Source organism: Phasianus colchicus, chromosome 33 (genome assembly GCF_987193195.1).
Source record: "Phasianus colchicus chromosome 33, bPhaCol1.hap1.1, whole genome shotgun sequence".
Taxonomy (NCBI): Eukaryota; Metazoa; Chordata; class Aves; order Galliformes; family Phasianidae; genus Phasianus; species Phasianus colchicus.
The window spans coordinates 2,171,455-2,192,563 of record NC_143468.1 but is presented as its reverse complement, the minus strand read 5'-3'; the positions used below and the strand labels follow the sequence as shown (position 1 = coordinate 2,192,563).

At 59.7% G+C, this 21,109-nt stretch overlaps 3 protein-coding genes across 10 annotated transcripts; 2 read left to right on the top strand and 1 right to left on the bottom strand.

Moving 5' to 3' along the window:
- Positions 1–579: 579 nt before the first annotated feature.
- HNRNPA1 (heterogeneous nuclear ribonucleoprotein A1) lies at positions 580–9,324 on the bottom strand. Of its 2 annotated transcripts, none has more exons than XM_031602803.2 (11): positions 9,168–9,324; positions 7,870–7,986; positions 7,460–7,606; positions 7,093–7,303; positions 6,929–7,021; positions 6,754–6,846; positions 6,418–6,489; positions 6,036–6,209; positions 1,247–1,457; positions 1,058–1,122; positions 580–912 (listed from the first exon to the last, which is right to left on the bottom strand). In XM_031602803.2, exons 1-11 carry the CDS (start codon positions 9,180–9,182, stop codon positions 899–901), a joined length of 1,212 nt encoding a protein of 403 aa, XP_031458663.2. In that variant the 5' UTR covers positions 9,183–9,324; the 3' UTR covers positions 580–898. The 2 variants fall into 2 exon arrangements, with proteins under 2 accessions (XP_031458663.2, XP_031458664.2); XM_031602804.2 differs by having other exon boundaries at positions 1,329–1,457.
- Positions 9,325–9,610: 286 nt separating this feature from the next.
- Positions 9,611–14,961, top strand: CBX5 (chromobox 5). 6 transcript variants are annotated; one of them, XM_031602806.2, is made up of 5 exons: positions 9,611–9,782; positions 12,898–13,075; positions 13,173–13,356; positions 14,053–14,150; positions 14,366–14,961. In XM_031602806.2, exons 2-5 carry the CDS (start codon positions 12,939–12,941, stop codon positions 14,514–14,516), a joined length of 570 nt encoding a protein of 189 aa, XP_031458666.1. In that variant the 5' UTR covers positions 9,611–9,782; positions 12,898–12,938; the 3' UTR covers positions 14,517–14,961. The 6 variants fall into 6 exon arrangements, with proteins under 6 accessions (XP_031458666.1, XP_031458669.1, XP_031458667.1 ...); XM_031602809.2 differs by having other exon boundaries at positions 9,677–9,814; XM_031602807.2 differs by lacking the exon at positions 9,611–9,782 and adding an exon at positions 9,847–9,985.
- An 835-nt stretch (positions 14,962–15,796) lies between these two features.
- Positions 15,797–19,256, top strand: SMUG1 (single-strand-selective monofunctional uracil-DNA glycosylase 1). Of its 2 annotated transcripts, XM_090128458.1 has the most exons (4): positions 15,797–15,896; positions 16,551–16,835; positions 17,889–18,008; positions 18,765–19,256. In XM_090128458.1, the coding sequence occupies exons 1-4, from the start codon at positions 15,822–15,824 to the stop codon at positions 19,116–19,118; spliced, it is 834 nt and encodes a 277-aa protein (XP_089984584.1). In that variant the 5' UTR covers positions 15,797–15,821; the 3' UTR covers positions 19,119–19,256. The 2 variants fall into 2 exon arrangements, with proteins under 2 accessions (XP_089984584.1, XP_089984583.1); XM_090128457.1 differs by having other exon boundaries at positions 17,889–18,906.
- The last annotated feature ends 1,853 nt before the right edge of the window (positions 19,257–21,109 follow it).

Here is a 21,109-nt window from a genome sequence, read left to right as displayed (position 1 = left end):
TAACCCCACATCCCCCCCCACTGCTCACCTCTGCCTGCAGCCCCAGGGTGACCCATGGGCTCCTGTCCCTTATCCAGCAGCTCCTATAAAAGCGAAGTGCAGACGTTAAGTGGGTGGGTGGGGGGAAATTAGGGGTGGGGAGGGGGAATGGGGACCATCCTCTGCTGGTGTGAGGATATGGGGGGGGGGGGGTCGGAAGGAAAAAGCTGCTCTTACCTACAGCATCCCTGCCCTGGCTTAGCTGCGCTCTGCGATGCCACGGGGGGGGGTCCTGAGGCAGGGAGGGGGGGGGGGTGATTGATGGCAACGGGGCAACGGGACACAGGGAGCACCCAGGGGGGGGCAGTGGGATGTGGGGTGGGCAGGCGGGGTGGGGAGTGTGAGAAAGCCCCAAATTGGGGGACAAATTGGGGGGGGAGAGCAGCCCGTGAAGGGCTGGAGTGGAGGTGAGGGGGTGGGAAAGGGGAAAAGGGGGGGTGGGAGTGTGAAATGGGGAGGACCTGAGCTATCCTGCGCCGGTGGCTCTGCGGCGACCGACACCAGAGGGGCTCAAGACAGCAGAATTTTTTGGTTTTTTGGTTTTTTTTTTTTTAAAAAAAAGGACACATTTATTCAGCGTCATTTTTCTGTTACAGTCAGCGATCGACAGCACGGGTGCGCAAATAAAACCGAGGCTCCCGGGAGGCCTCGTTAAGGAATGCTTTTCCACGGCACAGAAAAACTAAAAGAACCTGTTATACAATTAGTCACAATTACAGTCCTGTTCGCAAAGGAGACTTCTGTCTAATACACGTCTTCACGTCGCAGCCACCCCCCTCCACAACTGTGATTTTGGCTGAGTTCACAACTCGGGTAACCTGCAGCTTCCCTGTCCCTTCTCTCTGGCTCTCCTCTCCTGCTAAGCTTTGTTTCCTGTTGAATAACATGGAATAGAGTTAATCTACAGCACCCCCGAGACGTCGGGCTGCTCCTTTCCGCCCGACCCTGATGGTGTTTTTGTTTTGTGGGAGGTTTAAACTGTTGTGTGTTGCTTCTGCTGCGTGGCAGCCAAGCTTACCTGCGGGCGTCAGAACCTCCTCCCTCCTCCGTAGCTGCCGCCGCCGCTCGAGCTGCCGTAACCTCCTGGCGAGGAGAGACACAAAAAAGAGGAAGGGAGAGAAAAAAAAGGGGAATGAATCAATGACAGCTCGGTATTATGGGAGGGTTTGGGGCACGCGCCCGGCCCCCGCCGAGGAGCCCCGCGGACCTGGGTGGTCGGAAATGCTCCAAGGAGAGCGGCGTCGGGGTGCACCCGCCCCGGGGAGCACGGAGCCCGCGGGGTGACTCACCGCCGCCGTACGGCCCCGAGCTCCGGCCCCCGAAGTTTCCCCCTTTCATGGGACCGAAGTTGGACGACTGGTTGTTGTAACTGCCAAAATCGTTGTAGTTGCCGCCTCCGCCGCCGCTGAAATTGCTGCCTGGAAAAGGGGAACGGGGGGGGGGGGAGGAAGAAGGAGGGTGGGTTATGGTGAGGGTGGGTTATGGTGAGGGTGGGTTATGGTGAGGGTGGGTTATGGTGAGGGTGGGTTATGGTGAGGGTGGGTTATGGTGAGGGTGGGTTATGGTGAGGGTGGGTTATGGTGAGGGTGGGTTATGGTGAGGGTGGGTTATGGTGAGGGTGGGTTATGGAGGATTTGGGGAGGTGGGAGGAGATGGAGGGCGAGGAAGAAGAAGGAGGGTGGCTTAGGGAGAGGGTGGCTTAGGGAGAGGGTGGCTTAGGGAGAGGGTGGCTTAGGGAGAGGGTGGCTTAGGGAGAGGGTGGCTTAGGGAGAGGGTGGCTTAGGGAGAGGGTGGCTTAGGGAGAGGGTGGCTTAGGGAGAGGGTGGCTTAGGGAGAGGGTGGCTTAGGGAGAGGGTGGCTTAGGGAGAGGGTGGCTTAGGGAGAGGGTGGCTTAGGGAGAGGGTGGCTTAGGGAGAGGGTGGCTTAGGGAGAGGGTGGCTTAGGGAGAGGGTGGCTTAGGGAGAGGGTGGCTTAGGGAGAGGGTGGCTTAGGGAGAGGGTGGCTTAGGGAGAGGGTGGCTTAGGGAGAGGGTGGCTTAGGGAGAGGGTGGCTTAGGGAGAGGGTGGCTTAGGGAGAGGGTGGCTTAGGGAGAGGGTGGCTTAGGGAGAGGGTGGCTTAGGGAGAGGGTGGCTTAGGGAGAGGGTGGCTTAGGGAGAGGGTGGCTTAGGGAGAGGGTGGCTTAGGGAGAGGGTGGCTTAGGGAGAGGGTGGCTTAGGGAGAGGGTGGCCTAGGGAGAGGGTGGCCTAGGGAGAGGGTGGCCTAGGGAGAGGGTGGCCTAGGGAGAGGGTGGCCTAGGGAGAGGGTGGCTTAGGGAGAGGGTGGCTTAGGGAGAGGGTGGCTTAGGGAGAGGGTGGCTTAGGGAGAGGGTGGCTTAGGGAGAGGGTGGCTTAGGGAGAGGGTGGCTTAGGGAGAGGGTGGCTTAGGGAGAGGGTGGCTTAGGGAGAGGGTGGCTTAGGGAGAGGGTGGCTTAGGGAGAGGGTGGCTTAGGGAGAGGGTGGCTTAGGGAGAGGGTGGCTTAGGGAGAGGGTGGCTTAGGGAGAGGGTGGCTTAGGGAGAGGGTGGCTTAGGGAGAGGGTGGCTTAGGGAGAGGGTGGCTTAGGGAGAGGGTGGCTTAGGGAGAGGGTGGCTTAGGGAGAGGGTGGCTTAGGGAGAGGGTGGCTTAGGGAGAGGGTGGCTTAGGGAGAGGGTGGCTTAGGGAGAGGGTGGCTTAGGGAGAGGGTGGCTTAGGGAGAGGGTGGCTTAGGGAGAGGGTGGCTTAGGGAGAGGGTGGCTTAGGGAGAGGGTGGCTTAGGGAGAGGGTGGCTTAGGGAGAGGGTGGCTTAGGGAGAGGGTGGCTTAGGGAGAGGGTGGCTTAGGGAGAGGGTGGCTTAGGGAGAGGGTGGCTTAGGGAGAGGGTGGCTTAGGGAGAGGGTGGCTTAGGGAGAGGGTGGCTTAGGGAGAGGGTGGCTTAGGGAGAGGGTGGCTTAGGGAGAGGGTGGCTTAGGGAGAGGGTGGCTTAGGGAGAGGGTGGCTTAGGGAGAGGGTGGCTTAGGGAGAGGGTGGCTTAGGGAGAGGGTGGCTTAGGGAGAGGGTGGCTTAGGGAGAGGGTGGCTTAGGGAGAGGGTGGCTTAGGGAGAGGGTGGCTTAGGGAGAGGGTGGCTTAGGGAGAGGGTGGGGTGGAGGATTTGGGGAGGTGGGAGGAGATGGTGTGCAGCTTTGGGATGCAGGTGGCTGATGGCCAGGGGGAGGTGAGCCATAGGGGAATCTGCGGCCACAGGGGTTCGTGGGGAGGGGTGAGGGGTCCCACAGCCTGGGTGAGGGGAGGCAGGGAGATACCCCACAGTTGGGGTCGGAAGGGAGGCATGGAGATATCCCACAAGTGGGGTGTAAAGGGGGGGAATGGAGATACCCTACAACTGGGCTGTGAGGGGAGCATGGAAATGCCCCACAGCTGGAGTAAGAAGGGATGCATGGAGATATCCTACAAGTGGGATGCAAAGGGAGGCATGAGATACCCTAATCTGGGGTGTGAGGGGAGGCATGGAGATAGCCTACAACGGGGGGGTGAGGAGAGGCATAGAGATACCCCACAACTGGGGGGTGAAGGGATGCATGGAGATACCCCACAACTGGGGGGCGAGGGGAGGCATGGAGATACCCCACAGCCCCAAAACTAATTGGGGTGTGATGGGAGACACAGAGGTACCCCACAACCAGGATTAACAGGTAAGCCTAGAGACATCCCATAAGCCAGACGTGATGGGAGCATGGAGGTACCCCCACAACCAGGATCTGACAGGTAAGCCTGGAGATACCCCACAACAACTGGGATGTGATGGGGAACCTGGAGGTATCTCACAACTGGGATGGGATGGGAAGAAGCCCTGAGGTTCTTCACAGTCAGGATGTAACAGGTAAGCCTGTAGGTACCCCACAACCCCACAACCATGGTGCAGTATGAAGCCACAGCCCCACAACTGGGGTGTGATGGGAAATGTGGAAGTGCACCGTGGCTGGAGGGAGATCAATAGGGAATTTGAGGGCACCCCATAATTGAGGTTTAACAGAGATCCCAAAGATACCTCATGGCTAAAGAGGGAGCCCAGAGGCAGCACAGGGCTAGGAGTTTAATGGGACCAGGATGGAATGGGAAGCCTAGAGGCGTGTCCCATAACTAGAATGGATGGGATGGGAAGCCTGGAGGTGCCCCATAACTAGGATGGATGGAATGGTGCCCCAAAACTGCAATTTAATGAGAAGCCTGGAGGTGCACTGTGGCTGGAGCACCCCGTGGATGCAAGGTTTGACAGGGAGCCCAAAGGCACCCCATGGCCACAGGGGGCTTAGAGTGAGCACAGAGGCATCTCAAGACTGGGATTTAAGGAGAAACCTGCAGACACACTGCAGCTAGAAGGGATTCAACGGTTAGAATGGAAGAAGCCTGTGGATAAAAGGGTAAAACGAGTAGAATGGAAGTGCCCAATAGGTGGGACTTAATAGGGAGTGCAGAGGCAGCTGTGCCCTATAGCTGGGACACAACAGGGAATGCAAAGGGAATCATGCCCTATAGCTGGAACTTAATAGGGAGTGTAAAGGCAGCCATGCCCTATAGATTGAGACATAAGGGGGAATGAAAAGGCAGTGTGCCCTATAGCTGGGACATGACAGGGAATGCAGAGGCAGCTGTGCCCTATAGCTAGAACTTAAGGACTGCAAGCAGCCGTGCCCTACAGCTGGAACTTAACAGGGATTGTAAAGGCAGCTGTGCCCTATAGATTGGGACATAAGGGGGAATGCAAAGGCAGCGTGCCCTATAGCTGGGACATGACAGGGAGTGTAAAGGCAATGCCCTATAGGTGGGACATAACAGGGAATGTAAGGGCAGTGTGCCCTATAGCTGGGACATGACAAGGAGTGTAAAGGCAATGCCCTATAGACTGGGACATAACAGAGAATATAAGGGCAGCTGTGCCCTATAGCTGGGACACGACAGGGAATGCAGAGACAGCTGTGCCCTATAGGTGGAACTTAACAGGGAGTTTAAAGGCAGCGTGCCCTATAGCTGGGACATGACAGGGAATGCAAAGGGAATTGTGCCCTATAGCTGGAACTTAATAGGGAGTGTAAAGGCAGCTGTGCCCTATAGACTGGGACATAACAGGGAATATAAGGGCAGCTGTGCCCTATAGCTGGGACATGACAGGGAGTGTAAAGGCAATACCCTACAGATGGAACATAACAGGGAATATAAAGGCAGCGTGCCCTATAGCTGGGACATGACAGGGAATGCAAAGGGAATTGTGCCCTATAGCTGGAACTTAATAGGGAGTGTAAAGGCAGCTGTGCCCTATAGATTGGGACATAAGGGGGAATGCAAAGACAGCTGTGCCCTATAGCTGGGACACGACAGGGAATGCAGAGACAGTTGTGCCCTATAGCTAGAACTTAAGGGCTGCAAGCAGCCGTGCCCTACAGCTGGAACTTAACAGGGAGTTTAAAGGCAGCCATGCCCTATAGATTGGGACATAAGGGGGAATGAAAAGGCAGTGTGCCCTATAGCTGGGACACGACAGGGAATGCAGAGACAGTTGTGCCCTATAGCTAGAACTTAAGGACTGCAAGCAGCCATGCCCTACAGCTGGAACTTAACAGGGATTGTAAAGGCAGTGTGCCCTATAGATTGGGACATAAGGGGGAATGCAAAGGCAGCGTGCCCTATAGCTGGGACATGACAGGGAATGCAAAGGGAATCGTGCCCTATAGCTGGAACTTAATAGGGAGTGTAAAGGCAGCTGTGCCCTATAGATTGGGACATAAGAGGGAATGAAAAGGCAGCTGTGCCCTATAGCTGGGACAGAACAGGGAATGCAGAGGCAGCTGTGCCCTGTAGCTACAACTTAAGGACTACAAGCAGCCGTGCCCTACAGCTGGAACTTAACAGGGAATGAAGAGCCAGCCCAGGGCTGGAGGTGCCTTAAATGTAGAACCCAGGGATCGAGCGTGGCTCTGTGGCTCACCTGTGCCAGCTTCAGAGAGGCCGTTCCGCACAGCCAGCGCGGGTCCCCGGGCAGGACGGCGGCCTCCACTGCCACCCCCGAAGCCCCCCCCGCCGTTGTTGTAGCCATCGTAGGTGCTGCTGCCGCCGTAACCCCGGTTGCCACCGGAATAACCGGGACCGCTGCCGCCGTAACCTGGTGGGAGAGGAGGAAGGAGGGCGCTGAGCTCTGCCAGCCGTCCCTGCGGGCGTTTGGAGGCCGGGCTCCGGTTTCGGCATTGCGGTGGGCTGCGTCTGCGGTGTGTGGGCCAGGCCACGGGGCTGGCTGGCGTCCTTGGCTCGTGGCAAGCGGTGGGGAGCGCCGAGAGCCGCCCCCTGGGAGAGAGATCCCGCTCTGGCCTTACCGTCATTGCCAAATCCATTATAGCCGTCTCCGCCGCCGCCATAACCGCCACCGCGGCTGCCACCAAACCCACCTGAAAAGAACAAACCGTTGTGTTCAATCCGTTCCATCACCTGGGAAGGGGGGGGGAAAAAACGGCGTTTTTTAAGGTGCTGGAGTGAAAATTCAGACGGCGTGGAGGGAGGAGAGGAGCTCCGGCAGGCAGCCGGGGGGGAAAAGTGGGGGGTGGGTGGTGGCAGCCGAAGCAGCGGGCGGCATTTGGGTTCAGAGTGTGAGCTCTGGGTCGGGCCGGCGGCGTCCCTGCAGCTGGGGGCTGTCCCCAACCTGAGCCACTTACCACGGCCACCGAAGTTGCCACCGCGGCTGAAGTTGTCATTGCCACCAAATCCACCTCCACGGCCACCTCCGAAGTTCCCAGAACCGCTGCGGCCTAAAAAGCAGGGGGGAAAAATGGCCTTTAGGAACGGAGCAGGCTGAGCTGTAGCAGCAGGCAAGGCTGTGGATGCGCTCACCTCTCTGGCTGGCTGAGGCGCTGGCCATCTCCTGCTTCGAGAGGGCTTTCCTCACCTCGCAGTTGTGGCCGTTCACAGTGTGGTATTTCTGAACTGCGGGGATGGAGGGGGGGGTTATGGGGTGATGGGACCGAGCCCAGGCCCCCCCAGAGCTCTGCACTTACTGACTATCTTGTCAACAGAGTCGTGGTCATCAAAGGTGACGAAGGCGAAGCCCCTCTTCTTGCCACTGCCACGGTCTGTCATGATCTCAATGACTTCAATTTTGCCATATTGGCCAAAATAGTCTCTCAAGTGATGCTCTTCTGTATCTTCCTTTATGCCGCCCACAAAAATCTTCTTGACTGTGAGGTGGGCTCCGGGTCGCTGCGAATCCTACGGGGGAGAATGCAGTGTGGGTTTGGAGCCCTGGGGTGTCCCAGCTCTGTGTGGCTGAGCTGAGGGAATGGCTGAGCTTTGCTTGAGCTCTGTAGGACGGGCACAGCTTGGCCTGGAACGGTTTGGCCACAGCAGCAGCAGCTCCCTTCCTACCTCTCTGGACACTGCTCTCTTTGGTTCAACGACTCTGCCGTCCACTTTGTGTGGCCGTGCATTCATGGCAGCATCGACTTCTTCCACTGATGAATACGTGACGAAGCCGAAGCCCCGGGAGCGCTTGGTGTTTGGGTCCCTCATCACCTGGCAGGACAGAACCCCGTTAAAACACAGAAGAATACAACTGAGGGGCCCACAGACCACCCCCACACCTCAGAGTGCCCCTACGCCTCAAGCTGGGGACATTCTGGGGAACCATCAGCCCCTCCAGCTCCACACAGCCCACCCCACCCTCTCAGACCCCATTGCTGCGTCACCCGTGAGGCTGAGCGGTGACAACTGCCCTGCAGTGTCCCCCTGGAGATGGGGAGGAGCTGCCCACCCCTCAGCCAGCCCACAGAACTCACCACGCAGTCGGTCAGGGTGCCCCATTGCTCAAAGTGGCTGCGGAGGCTCTCGTCTGTGGTTTCGAAGCTGAGGCCGCCGATGAAGAGTTTGCGGAGCTGCTCCGGCTCCTTTGGAGACTGCAGGAAGGTAAAAGCATAGAGGTGAGTGCCACAGGGCAACCCCAACCCTAAGAAACCCCTCAGCACTCCCCCCATCCCATAGGACCCCCTGCTTCTCCCCACCCTTCACCCCACTTTACACAAGCCTCATTATCCCCACAGCCCCAGTGGGTCTTTCTGTATCCAAATCCCCTCCCTGGGAGCCCCCCTGCGCTGCCCTCTTCCTCTGTTACCCTCAGACCCTTCCAACAGTCCTAAATGCTCCTATGGACACTGCTGACCCCCATGTGGACCCCATGGGAGGGTCCTCCCCCCCCAGACAAGACCTTTCCTATAGGCGCACCCACTCCTACAGGCACCCCAACCCTCCCTGCTGAATTCTACAGAGATCCTCATTCTCTTATCCCCCCCCAGGCCCTTCATATGATGCCACCCACTCCTAGAAAGGTCTCCCACCCCCAAATTAATTCTACAAGGGTGGCCCTCGCCCTTTTACATCCCCCAAACCTTTCCTGCTCCTAAACCTTTCCTACTCCCACCCACCCCTACAGCCACCCCCCCAGCCCCAGACACCTCCCACCAACTCTCACGTTAACCCCCCACCCACTGATGAATCCCATGGGGCTCCACGCACCCCAGCAAAGCCCCACCCTCCATTCCCAGCACCCAGCGCGACCCACAACCCCCCCAAACAACCCCCCACAACGCCCCCCACCCCTCCGAACCCCCCTCAAACCCTTCCAGGGGACGCTCAGACCCCCCACCCCCACCCAAACCCTCCTCATCCCGGCCCATTAGTGATGCCAAGCCCTATAAGACAGCCCCCCCCCCCTCCAAACCCCCCCCCCAATAAACGGCGCTGCACTGAACCCGACCTGCGCACCGCGCATGCGCAGCGGCCGCCATCGCCCACCCCGAGCACAAAGGCGCGCACGTGGCGCGGCGCGCGGGGCGCTGCGGGTCGGGGAGGGGGGAGAGGGGGGTGGGGGGGGAGAGAGGGAGGGAGAGCGCTGCGCATGCGCCACCGAGGCCCCCCGGCGCGAGGCGGGCAGTCAGCGCATGCGCGCAGAGCGCCGGGCGGCAGGCCCGCGCAGGCGCAGTGAGCGAGGCCCGCGCGGCGCCGAGAGGAGCGGCGGGGGCGGGGAAGGCCGCGGAGGGGCGGCGGAGCGGAGCGGGGAAAAGAAAAGAGGAGAACTCACCTCCGACTTGGCCATGGCGGCGGTGCGGGGCCGGGAGGGCTGGGCGGCGGGCGGCTCGGCGCGCGATGCTCCCTCTGCGAGGCGCCGACACAGAAAGGGGCCGAGCGAAGCGAGCGCCGCCGCCTCACTCCGCCGCCCCCGCCGAACGCCCGCCCCCCGGCCGCTCCCATTGGGCGGCGCCCGCCGCCCCGCGCCCCCGCGACGCCTCCCATTGGGCAGCGGGAGGGAGCGCTGCGGGCTCATTGGTCGCGTTCGGCCGCTCCGCCCGCGCCGCCACCGCTAATTGGTGGGGAGGAGGGAGATCCCGCCTCTGCTCCTCGTCGATTGGACGAGGCTGGCGCGGCTCCGCCCCGCGCTGCTTTTCCCGCTCCGACCCGGAGACTCCCCAGCTCTCCTCCGATTTGTTCTCTCGCTGGCGGTCCCACCTCTCGCCTCCTGCTCATTGGCTAGCGCGGCGGCGGCTAGATTCTCATTGGCCGGCCCCGCCGTCACTCAGCGCTGCCCCGCGGCGGGACCGGCGGAGGTCAGCGAACACTGCGCAGCGCGGCGGGCGGCATCGGCGGCGACTCCCGGCATCGGCGGCGAGCGGGGGCCGCCCGCCCGGCAGCGCCCAAGGTGCACAGCGCTCGGCGCATGCGCAGCTTGAGGTGGGGGAGGGGGGACTTGAGGAGGGGATGGAGGGCGCATGCGCGCTGCGGGGTTGGCGGCGCCTGCGCGCTGCGGCCGGGTTTTGGCGGGCGGAGCGCGGAGCGGCGGCGGCTCGGAGGGGCGGTGAGAGCGCGGCGGACGGAGCCGCTCCGGTGCCGCTCTCCGGACAGGTAGCGGCGGCGGGCGGCGGATGAATGGGAGGCAGGCTGGGGGCGGGCTCCGGCGAGGAAATTGGCAGCGGCGCGGGCCAATGGCAGCAGCGGGGGGCGGGGGCGAGTAGCGGGAAACTCGTCCAATGGCGACAGAGGAGGGGAGGGATTCGGCGGGGAGCGACGGCGCGCTCGGCCAATAGGAGCGAGGCGGGGGCGTGGCGGCGTATAAGCAGGTGTTAACAGTCGGCGCTGAGTGACAGTGCGACCGACCAATCGGAGCGCGGGGGGGTGGAGGCGCAAAGTGGCGGCAGCCAATAGGGTGAGTCGCTGAGGCTGCGCCGCTTTTCTCTTCAGGGCAGCGTCGTGCGCGGAGCGGCGGTGCTCGGGCCGGGCCTGAGGGCGGCCTTAGGGGGGGCTTTGGGGGCGGCGATGTCGGCCTGAAGGCGGACAGGAGCTGGTTGAGCAGCCTCGATGGCTTTGAGACGGCTTTGCCAGCACGGAACCGCCTTCAGGCCCGGTTCTGCTCGGTGCGGCCTTCCTCAGCGCTGCGCCGAGGCCTGGTTGGGCCCCACCAGGCCCTGTGAGGGCTCTGCCCCATCCCTGGGGCTGGGGGTGGGGGGGTGTGGGTGTGACCCCCTCCCTCAGCCCCATAAAACCCCCCTAAAGCTTCCCTTCCCCCTGCACCCGTTGCTTGTAGCCCCCGTCTGTTTGTTTCCCCCCCCCTGGGGGGTGAGGTTGAGGTTTGGGGTCCATCTGGATCCATAAGTGTGTGGTGATGGCGAGGTACTGGAGTGCTGTGTTCAGTTCTGGGCTCCCCGGTACAAAAAAAAAGGCAGGGATCTCTTGGAAAGAGTCCAGCTGAGGGCCACAAAGATGGGGAACGACCTGGAGCATCTCCCTATGGAGAAAGGCTGAGCGAACTGGGTCTGTTCAGCCTTGAGATAAGAAGACTGAGAGAGGTCCTGATCCAGGTCTGTAATTATCTGAGGTGTGGGGGGCAGAGTGGCGAGGCCTGACTGTTTTTAGGAGTGTGTGAAGACAGGATAAGGGGAAACAGCCAGAAACTGCAGCATGGGAAGTTTGGTACAAATGTGTGCAAGAACTTCTTTAGGTGAGGGTGGAATTTAGCACTGGAACTCCACGCTGGAGGTTGTGGAAATCTCTGGAGATATTCAAGACCCACCTGGGCACCTACTTGTGTGACCTGGTGTAGGGAACCTGCTTTGGCAGGGGGGGGGTTGGACTGGATGATCTCTGGAGGTCCCTTCCAACCCCTACGATTCTGTGATGTGGGGCAATAACTCACCCTCAGCCATCTGTAGGGATGCTCAGAGGCCCCAAGGAGGCTCAGTAACTTCGGTGTGGTTTGTTTCTCCTGTCATCACCCGTTACGTTTCTTTACAGCTCTTCAAGAGGAAAAGAATTGCAGGGGAATGGGACGGGTGGGAGAGACCCTCAAGTTGGATGGGGTGAAAGAGAGCTCAGGGCTGTTTTTTGGGTTCGTTTAACCCACATCTCCAGCATCAGGCTGATTTATATCATGAATACACAGAGGTGTAATGAGGCGGAACCCCCGTGTGGGGCAGCCCCCCAAAAAAGCAGCAGACGGGATTATTTTCAGGGTTTCATTTGTGCTGTGTGTGTGTGGGGGGGGGGGGGTTGGGGATCCCCTGGGACCCACGGCCGCGTCCGTCTGTCCGCTGCAGCTCTCAGTGTTGTTCCTGCCTTTTCCCAGGGCCCCCAGCTCCGCCTGCTTGGCTCCATAAATCACTCCGGGGGGGCCATCATTGTGGCGTCGCGGCGCCAGCTCCAACCCCCCCCCCCTCCCATCCCCTCCCCTTTCTTCCAACCCTCAGCGTTTTGGGTTTCCCAGGACAGGAGCAGCCAGCTCTGCTTGGCTCCTTTTTTTTTTTTCTTTTTTCCTGCTTTTTAGCCATTTTGGGGTTAAAAACTGCGTTTTGGTTTGGGGAGCTGTTAGGTTGCCACTCTCTCTGTCCGCATCCCCCAACCATCAGAACAGAGGAGTTTAATTGAATCCCTTTACCCACCCCAGGGTGGGAGAGCAAAGCAAGTTCACGCCGCCTCTTTTTGCCTCAAAACCTCCCTTTTCACCTCAAAACCTCCCTTTCCAAACCAGCCCCATTCTTTTCTTTTGTTCCTCCAGGAAAGGACTCCGACACGCGGCCTTCCCAGGAACTGCTGCCCCTCCAAGGGATGCAGCAGCCTGGGGGCATTGGGTTTTTTCTCCCCAAAACCCCCCCTTTTCCACCCAAAACCATTGCCAAAAGATCACACCGTCTCAGGGGAGGGGTTAGATGGGTTTTTTTTGGGGGGAGTGATGCTTTTGGCTTTGGGCAGCAGCAGGAAATACCAAGCAGGGAATGGGGTGGATGAGGAATTTCCTGGCTTTTTCGCTCAGGCTCCGTTTTCTTTAGGGGTTTAATCTGAAAAAAAAATTTAAAAAAAAATCATAATAGATGTGTGTGTGCATGCATTAAAAGCAAAGCACTCAACCCAAGGTTACAACAACACGTCCTGGCTGCGTGCCCTGCTGTGGGATTCGCCTTAAAAGTGATTATTTTATTTTATTTTTGGTGAGGCCGACACCTGGGCCCACAGTTGAGAGAATTCAACGCTTAGAAGCTGTGCCAATAAAGAACAAATTCAGCCCCAAAAATGGTGGTGGTGTTGGGGTGGCTTTAACCCCCCCCCTGTTGCATTTAAAACTCCCTGAAAAGAGGGGGAGAAAACGTGGGGTTGGCTGAGATATTTTAGCAAATCCTTTGTGAATTCGGATGTTTCCTGCGGGTGTTTTGGGGCTCTGCTGCCAACTGGTGTTTTTTTGGTGTTTTTAAACCCCAAATTCAGCTTGTAGGGGGGGGGAGGAGAGGGGTGTCCATGCTAACCTGTTGTCCATTCACCTCCCCCAGGATTTGGGTCGCGTCGGTGCGTGGGCTCCCCGTGCTACGCTATGGGCAAGAAAAGCAAGAGGACAGCAGACAGTTCGTCCTCTGAAGACGAAGAGGAGTATGTGGTGGAGAGAGTGCTGGACAGGAGAGTGGTGAAGGGTCAGGTGGAGTATTTGCTCAAGTGGAAAGGCTTCTCTGAGTAAGTTTTCCCCCCCCCCTTGAAATTCTTTTCTCTGTTGACTGATGCGAGTTTTGGTTGGCCCCCCCCCCGTGGTGTGATGGTGATGGTTTTGCAGGGAGCACAACACCTGGGAGCCGGAGAAAAACCTGGATTGCCCTGAGCTTATCTCAGAGTTTATGAAAAAGTATAAAAAGATGAAGGAAGGGGATGGAAACAAAGCAAGGGAGAAAGCAGAGAGCGGCAAAAGGAAAGGGCTGCCCGCCAGTGCTGAGGATATCAAGGCCAAGAAGAAGAGGGAGGTGAGAATGGGGGGGGATGGTGTGGGGGTGGGCAGGTAGTGGTGGGGGGCAGGAATGCAGTGTGACCTCCATGGGGGCTGGAATGCAGCGATGGGGACAATAACCTGAGATTGGAAGGGACAGGAGGCCAACATCACTACGATGGGGGCAGGAATGCAGCATCACCACCTTGATGGGGGCAGGCACCCAGTGATGGGGGCAGGAATCCAGCGATGGGGACAGAAAAACAACATCACTGTGATGGAAACTGGCACCTGGTGTCACCAACATGGGAGACAGGCACCCAGTGTCACTTTGCTGGGGACAGGAATGCAGTGTCACCACCATGATGGGGACGGGTGACCAGTGATGGGAAAAGGAATGCAATCTCACCTTCATGGGGACAGGAATCCAGCAATGGGGACGGGAGCCTAATTGTCTTTATGATGGGGACAGGCAACCTTTGTCACCAACACAGTGATGGGGGAAGGAATGCAGCATCTCCACAGTGTGGACAGGCAGCCAGTGATGGGGACAGGTGCCTTAATGTCACCCCAATGGTGACAAGCACCCAAATGATGGGAATCAGGATGATGTCCCCAACCCCGTGACCCTATGAGTGGCACAGAGTGGGGTTATACCCCCCTCCCTGCGCCCCCCAAACGTGACTGTAGCACCACAACCCCTAAAAACCTATTTTTTCCCCCAAATCCACAGAGCAATGACATCGCCCGGGGCTTTGAGCGAGGCCTGGAGCCTGAGAAAATCATCGGGGCCACCGACTCCTGTGGAGACCTCATGTTCCTCATGAAATGGTGAGGATGCTGTTTGTCCCCCCCCCAACCCCTCCCACGTGAATGTCTGCTGCTTTGTCCCCCCCCCTCCCTGTAGATCCAGGGTGGATTTTGGGGGGGTTATTTCTAGAGAAAGGTCTGAGCAGAAGGTTGAGAGCTGCAGCTCGGTGGGTGCTGGGTGCTGCTTTAACAGCCTCTCTTTCTCCCACCCCCCCTATTCCCTTTCATCCCTGCAGGAAGGACACGGATGAAGCCGACCTGGTGCTGGCAAAGGAGGCGAATCTGAAATGTCCCCAAATTGTCATCGCATTTTATGAGGAGAGACTGACCTGGCACGCATACCCTGAGGACACGGACAGCAAAGAGCGCGAGGCTGCCAAGAGCTAAGGCAGCCCTGGGGGCCCTCCTGTACATAGCCCCCCCCCACACACACCCCCTCCAGTCACATCCCCTCCCTCTCCGTGTCCCCAGGGTGTGCCCTGCCCGTCCCCAGGGGCAGCAGAAGGGATACGGTGGGGGAAAAGGGGGGGGGGGGAAGGGGTGGTGACAAAACACTGAGGACCTTTGGTGAAGGATGGACCCCGGTGGGGTCTCTGTGTTGCCCCCTGCCCTGTGTCCTCCCCTTTAGCCATGGGGAGGAGGCCAGGTCTGAGGGGAGGGGGAAGGGAGGGAGGGATGAAGGGGGAGGGAGGGGGGGGGGGGCAAAAAAAAAAAAAGCCCCGTATTTGCTCTTTTTCTAACGTCAATGTTTTTAACCTGGGCTTCCCCCCACCCCGGGGTGTCCCTGTGCCCCCACCTTGTATTTCCTTCCAATAAAAAGGGTCACTTTTCAGGAGTCGGATGGTTTGTCGGGGGGGGGGATGATACACGGGGGGGGGGGCTGGGGGCAAGCAGCCTGAATGTGGGGGGGGGGCGGGGAATGGCCGTGTCCTCTCCGTGGCCTCACCTTTATCGCCACCTGGTGGTCGCGACGCGGTACTGCAGCGTGGGGACGCTTCTGGAGGGGGTGGGAGTGACATCAAGGAGGGGGGGGACACCGCATGGTGACACCAGACGGGGGGGGGGGCGTGACACAAGACGTTGAGGGGGGTGACACCGCATGGTGACACTTGGCTATCCCTTAATGGAGGTCCCCAGCCTCGAGGGACTGCCTTTGGTGGAGGGGTGACACGTGGGGTGGCACCCTTGGGGACAGCGTGTGTGGCTCAAAGCACTGCAGGCAGCGGGGAGGTGACAGCAATAGAGCTGGGGACACTTGGTGGCTTTGGGGACACTAATGGCTCAGGGGGAGCCGTGGTTTTGGGGACCCTTGGTGGCTGGCCCTGGGGATGCCGGTAATACGGAGATGTTGTTGGCCCGGGGAACATCGATAGCTCAAGGGTTGTGTTGGTTTTGAGGATACCTGGTGGCCTTGGGGACATTGGTGACACGGGGTTATTGGTGGCTTTGGGGACACGGGTGCCGCACGGCGCTCAGTTCCGCCCTCCGCCGCCAGGGGTCGCCCTTGTGCCACCGCAGCCCGCGCAGCGTCACCCGCAGCGCCCCCCCAAGAGGGGCGGGGCGATTCTAGGCCACGCCCACTCACGCTGTACGCTGGGGGGGTGGGAGCGGCGCAAAGCCCGGCGGGAAATTCCCATCGTACACCGCGCGCCGCTAGCAGACAAAGGCTCGGCGGGAACTCCAAGTCCCAGCATGCCTTGCGCGGGGTCAAGGGGCGGGGTCAGGGGGCGGGGTCAGGGGGCGGCTGCGGGGCCCGGCGCGGCGCAGGTAGGCCCGGGTGGACGCTATGGGGGGGCCGTGACGTCACGTGACGTCATGGGGAGGGGGGGTTCGGCGAGGGGGTATTGATGGGGGTCGTGGGGAGGAGTGGGGGGTATTTAGGGTCAAGGAGGAGGCGGTTGGGGGGGTCCTGAGGGAGGGTTTGGGGGTGGGGGGGGCACTTATGGGGCCCTGGGGGGGCAGTGAGGGGTAAGGGGGCTGTGGGGGGGGGGGCGAGGTGGGCGATGATGGGGTTTTAAGGGCGGCAGTCGCAGGTAGGGGGCCCTGAGGGGCATCTGGGGGTCCCTGGGGGGGTGATTGAGGGGCAGGGAGGCTCTGAGGGGGGTTGGGAGGGTTTAGCAGAGCGATTAAGGGGTGGGGGGGCGGTTGGTGGGGTCTAGGAGGGCAATTATGGGGCTCTTAGGGGGGCTGGGGGGCCTGGGGGGCAGTTAGGAGCGAGGGTTGCTGTGCTAAAGGGAGGATTGTGAGGCTCTGGGGCTGCCCCCGTTCCTTTTCCCTCCCCGTGTGCCCCACGGTGCCCTTATCCCATACCTCCCCCTGCGGCTGCTCCGTATCCCCTCCCCCCGAGGCTCTGGGGACGCCGTCGGGATGGCAGTGTCACCTCCCTGTCACCTCCCTATCACCTCCCCTTTGTGTCCCCAGGCGCAGCAGCCGGCAGCTGATGGCAGCATGGAGGAACATCCTGAACCGGCGGTAACCACAACGGAGGCGGATGGATTGGCAGAACGTTTCCTACAGCTGGAACGAGAACACAACTCGCTGCTGAGGGAGCTGCCGCCCTTTGGGGCACCCGTCAGCCACGTTTACAGCCCCTTGGATTACGCCTGGGAGCCTCACCGTGACTTCGTGCGTCGCTATTGCCGTGGCCCCAAGCGAGTCCTCTTCCTCGGGATGAACCCCGGCCCCTTCGGCATGGCCCAGACTGGGGTGCGGCTGGGGAAACTGAGGCACGGCATGGGGAAGGGGTGGGAGGAGGTTTGGTTTCCGTCTGTGCCTGCTGAAGGGTGGTGGGAAGGGGAAACTGTGGTATGGATGTGGCTTTGGGGGGGGGTTTGTGGGGAGTCTGCGTGCGTCCTCGTGGAGGTGAGGGGGAAACTGAGGCGTGAGTGTGTGGTGTGTGCAATGTGTGCTGTCTTTCTTTGCCATCATGCAGATAGGGAAACGGAGAGCTCTGGGCTGGTTGAGGGTGGCTGTGCCCAAGGGGAAAGTGTTTATGGACCCCATAGAGCTTTGTGGAGCTGAAAGAGAGGGAAGCTGAAGCACAGAGGGCTCCCTGAGGCACTGCATGCTGTCCCTGTGGAGCCAGAGGGCAGGGAAACTGAGGCACAGTGAGGTAGGGCAGCTCTAGAGGTGCTGTAGGGTGGCTATGCCCAAGGGGAAAGTGTTTATGGACCCCATAGAGCTTTGTGGAGCAGAAAGGGAGGGAAGCTGAAGCACAGAGGGCTCCCTGAGGCACTGCATGCTGTCCCTGTGGAGCCAGATTGCAGGGAAACTGAGGCACAGTGAGGTAGGGCAGCTCCAGGTGGGGTGGCTGTGCCCAAGGGGAAAGTGTTTATGGACCCCCTAGGGTTAGTGGAGCTGAAAGAGAGGGAAGCTGAAGCACAGAGGGCTCCCTGAGGCACTGCATGCTGTCCCTGTGGAGCCAGAGGGCAGGGAAACTGAGGCACAGTGAGGTAGGGCAGCTCTAGAGGCACTGTGGGGTGGCTGTGCCCAAGGGGAATGCGTATAGACCCCTCAGTGGAAACCATGAGGGAGAAAAGTGAGGCTCAGACACGACCAGGAGACACATAGGGATGCTATGGGGTGCCTATGGGGTGCTGCACGCTGTCCCCATGCAGTCACATAGAAAGGGATTTGAAGCTGGAACACCTCCGTGTTGCTTTGGGGGCGGCTGTTCCCCTCCTTCCCCCCCACCAGAGCTCAACGTGGGGCCACCACAACACAAAAATCACCCTCTGACCCCTTTCCCTGTCCCCACAGGTCCCGTTTGGTGAAACCCGACACGTCCGCGAGTGGTTGGGTGTCAGCGGTGAGGTGGGGAAACCACCATCAGAACATCCTAAACGCCCGGTCTTGGGTCTGACCTGCAAGAGGGCAGAGGTGAGCGGCACCCGTTTTTGGGGGCTGGTCCGGACCCTCTGCCCAAACCCCCACGTCTTTTTCCGTCACTGCTTCGTCCACAATCATTGCCCCCTCCTCTTCCTCGCTTCCAGCGGTCGCAATTTGGCTCCCAGCGAGTTGCCCCCTGCCCAACGTGTCCAACTGATGGGGTTATGTGACCGAGCATTGGCACGGGCTGTGGGATTATTGGGGGTGCAAATGGTGGTGGGAGTTGGGCGTTTTGCTGAGCAAAGAGCCCGCAGGGCTTTGGCTGCTGCTGGGGTGACCGTAAGGATTGAAGGTTTCCCACATCCTTCACCCCGCAGCGCCCGAGCCAATAAGGGTTGGGAGGAGCAGGCGAGGGCGAGGCTGGGGGAACTGGGGGTGCTGGAGTTGTTTCAGGAGGAGGGGGGGTCACCAGAAAGGGATGGGAGTGGATCTGAAAGGCCGTTGGTCATAAAGGAGGAGGTGGAGGAGGATTAGAGAGGGTCCGTGTCTCAGTTTCCCCTCTGGAGGGTTGGGTTAGGAAAGGGGGAGGGTGTGGGTCTGTGCCTCGGTTTCTCCACTTGGGTGTGTGTGTGGGGGGGGGGATCCAGGCTTCACGTGTGCCCCTATGAGGAGGTGGTGGGTTGGGGTTTTTTTTAGGGGGTGGCAAAGGATGGCTCCGTGCCTCGGTTTCCCTCATTAGAAAAGGCTGGGTTCCCTTTAGGAGGGGGAAGGGGGTGGATCCTCACTCATCCCTCTCCCCTCTCCCAGCTCAGGGTCTCATTTCGTGCTGCCCAACCCCGTGCCTCAGTTTCCCCTCACAGAAGAAAGGACCCCAACCCCAGGATGGATTCTGCCTGGGGACCCAAACCAGCAGCTTCCAGTTTCCCCAGTCTGAGTAGTGTAACACTAAATGGGCTGAGGCACAGTGGGGCAATTTCCCCCCACCCCACACACAGAGCAGTGCCTCAGTTTCCCCCAAGAGCAGCCTGGCAGCCCAGCTCTCGTTCCCCACTCAACTTTGGGGTTTTTCACCCCATAATTTCCACTGAAATCCCTCGATTTTGGGTACAGTTTTTTAATCAACACTTTATTAAAGGACCCAACAGCCCCGCTTGCTCCTAGCAGGGGAAACTGAGGCACGGGGGGGGGGAAGAGGGGGGACGTGGAGTGGGGACAGTGACAGCATTAGGGTGACAGTTTCCCCATGTCCCCATGTGTGCCTCAGTTTCCCCTGCCACCAATAAACGCTGTGTCCCATGACGGTGGGCTTCGTGTCATCCTTGGGGAGCTGTGTACCCCAAAGTGTGGGGCTCTGTACCCCTTTTGTGGATGTCACCATGTGGTGGTGTCCCCCACCAGCGATGGTTTGGGGTTCCACCCCCAATTTGGGGTTGTGGGGTGGGTGGGAACACTGATCTGGGGGTGCAGGATGGGGGCAGAGCTCGGTTTGGGGCTGAAAGATTGGGGTGTATCCATATTTTGGGGGTACATCTCTGTTTGGAGGGGGTACAGCATGGGGGAACAACCCTGTTTGGGGGTACACCTCTGTTTGGGGGTACAGGATGGGGGTTCAACCCTATTTCTGGGTACAGGATGGGGTTGCATCCCTATTTGTGGATACAGGATGGGGGTACATCCCTGTTTGGGGGTACAGGATGGGGGGACAACCCTATTTGTGGGTACAGGATGGGGGTGCATCCCTATTTGTGGGTACAGGATGGGGGTACATCCCTGTTTGTGGGTACAGGATGGGGGTGCATCCCTATTTGTGGGTACAGGATGGGGGTACATCCCTGTTTGTGGGTACAGGGTGGGGGTACAACCCTATTTGTGGGTACAGGATGGGGGTACACCCCCTATTTGTGGATACCACCCCTTTCTGGGGGTGCAGGCAATGGGAATATCCCAAAATAAAGACACATGGATTCCTCAATCCCCCTCACTCCCACCCTGTCTCCCCCATCCTCTGCCCCCCCAAGTTGATTTACCCCACATGGGATATTTGAACTGGGTGGGGGGCACCCCTGTACCCCCACCCAACTCCCCCCCCCCAGTCAAGCAGAGTTGCTGTGTGTCCTTCCTTCACTTTGGGAAAGGAAGGATATGGGGGGGACCCCCCACACCCCCCTCTCTACAACCACCCCACAATTTGGGGTCGGTTTGGGGGGGGGTCACCCCACACCCCCACCCCCAGAGCGATGCAGCCAGGGGAGGGGGGGGGGGCTGAGGCTGCCTTTGTTGTGTGGTTCCCCAGCTGCTGCCGGGTTCATGAACTCGAGACTATTGAGAGGGGGTTGCGTGGTGACAAAGGGACACGAGAGGGGGGAGAAGGGGGTTGGGGGGGGGGGGTCTATGGGGAGGGGGCCCCCGGGCGGCTGCAGCACAGATGCTTCCCGACGTGGTTGCAGCCAAATAACTCCAGCTTGCAGCTCCAGGTGTTGATTTATTGCCCCTGCAGCTCAGCCCCAGCCCACCCCCACTGTTTTATTCCTACTGGGGGGGTGGGGGGTGGGCAGCAGCCCTGAGGGACCCCATAGGGATGTGGGGGTGCGCCGTGAAACCTCTGCTTTTCCCTTTGGGGTCATTGCAGCATTGCTTCCCAGCATCATCTCTCTGAGGTGTTCCTGCAGCCTTCGGGGTCCCTATTTGGGAACATGGGGGTGTTGGGTGGATGCCATGGGGCTTTATGCACCCCTACATCCACCCTAAGATACCCCATAATCCAGGGGTGCACTGAGACCCCAGACCTAAACCTTGGGGATGCGTTTAGACCCCCCCAACCTAAATCCTGGGGTGCACTGAGACCCCAAACCTCAAACACTGGGGGTGCACTCAGACCCCAAACCCAAACCCTGACTTGCACTTACGCTCCGGACCCAAACTTTGGGGGTGAACTTAGACCCCAAACCCAAACCTTGGGGTTGCACTCAGACCCCAAACCCAAACCCTGGCTTGCACTTAGACCCCAAACCTTGTGGGTGCACTCAGACCCCAAACCCTGGGGGTGAACTCAGACCCCAAACCTTGGGGTTGCACTCAGACCCCAAACCCAAACCTTGTGGTTGCACTCAGACCCCAAACCCAAACCTTGGGGTTGCACTCAGACCCCAAAC

Bases quoted from the DNA above. Each gene is read 5' to 3' on its own strand.
- HNRNPA1 (XM_031602803.2), bottom strand. The intron at 6,210-6,417 runs GTAAGGCCAGAG...CTCTCCCACCAG, and splicing joins TAATGGATTTGGCAATGACG to GTTACGGCGGCAGCGGTCCC. The intron at 1,458-6,035 runs GTGAGCCACAGA...CCCCTTTTCCAG, and splicing joins CCTCTCTGAAGCTGGCACAG to GCAGCAATTTCAGCGGCGGC.
- CBX5 (XM_031602806.2), top strand. From the start codon at position 12,939: ATGGGCAAGAAAAGCAAGAGGACAGCAGACAGTTCGTCCTCTGAAGAC. The intron at 13,076-13,172 runs GTAAGTTTTCCC...ATGGTTTTGCAG, and splicing joins AAGTGGAAAGGCTTCTCTGA to GGAGCACAACACCTGGGAGC. The intron at 14,151-14,365 runs GTGAGGATGCTG...TCATCCCTGCAG, and splicing joins CTCATGTTCCTCATGAAATG to GAAGGACACGGATGAAGCCG.
- SMUG1 (XM_090128457.1), top strand. From the start codon at position 15,822: ATGCCTTGCGCGGGGTCAAGGGGCGGGGTCAGGGGGCGGGGTCAGGGG. The intron at 15,897-16,550 runs GTAGGCCCGGGT...TTGTGTCCCCAG, and splicing joins CGGGGCCCGGCGCGGCGCAG to GCGCAGCAGCCGGCAGCTGA. The intron at 16,836-17,888 runs GTGCGGCTGGGG...CTGTCCCCACAG, and splicing joins TCGGCATGGCCCAGACTGGG to GTCCCGTTTGGTGAAACCCG.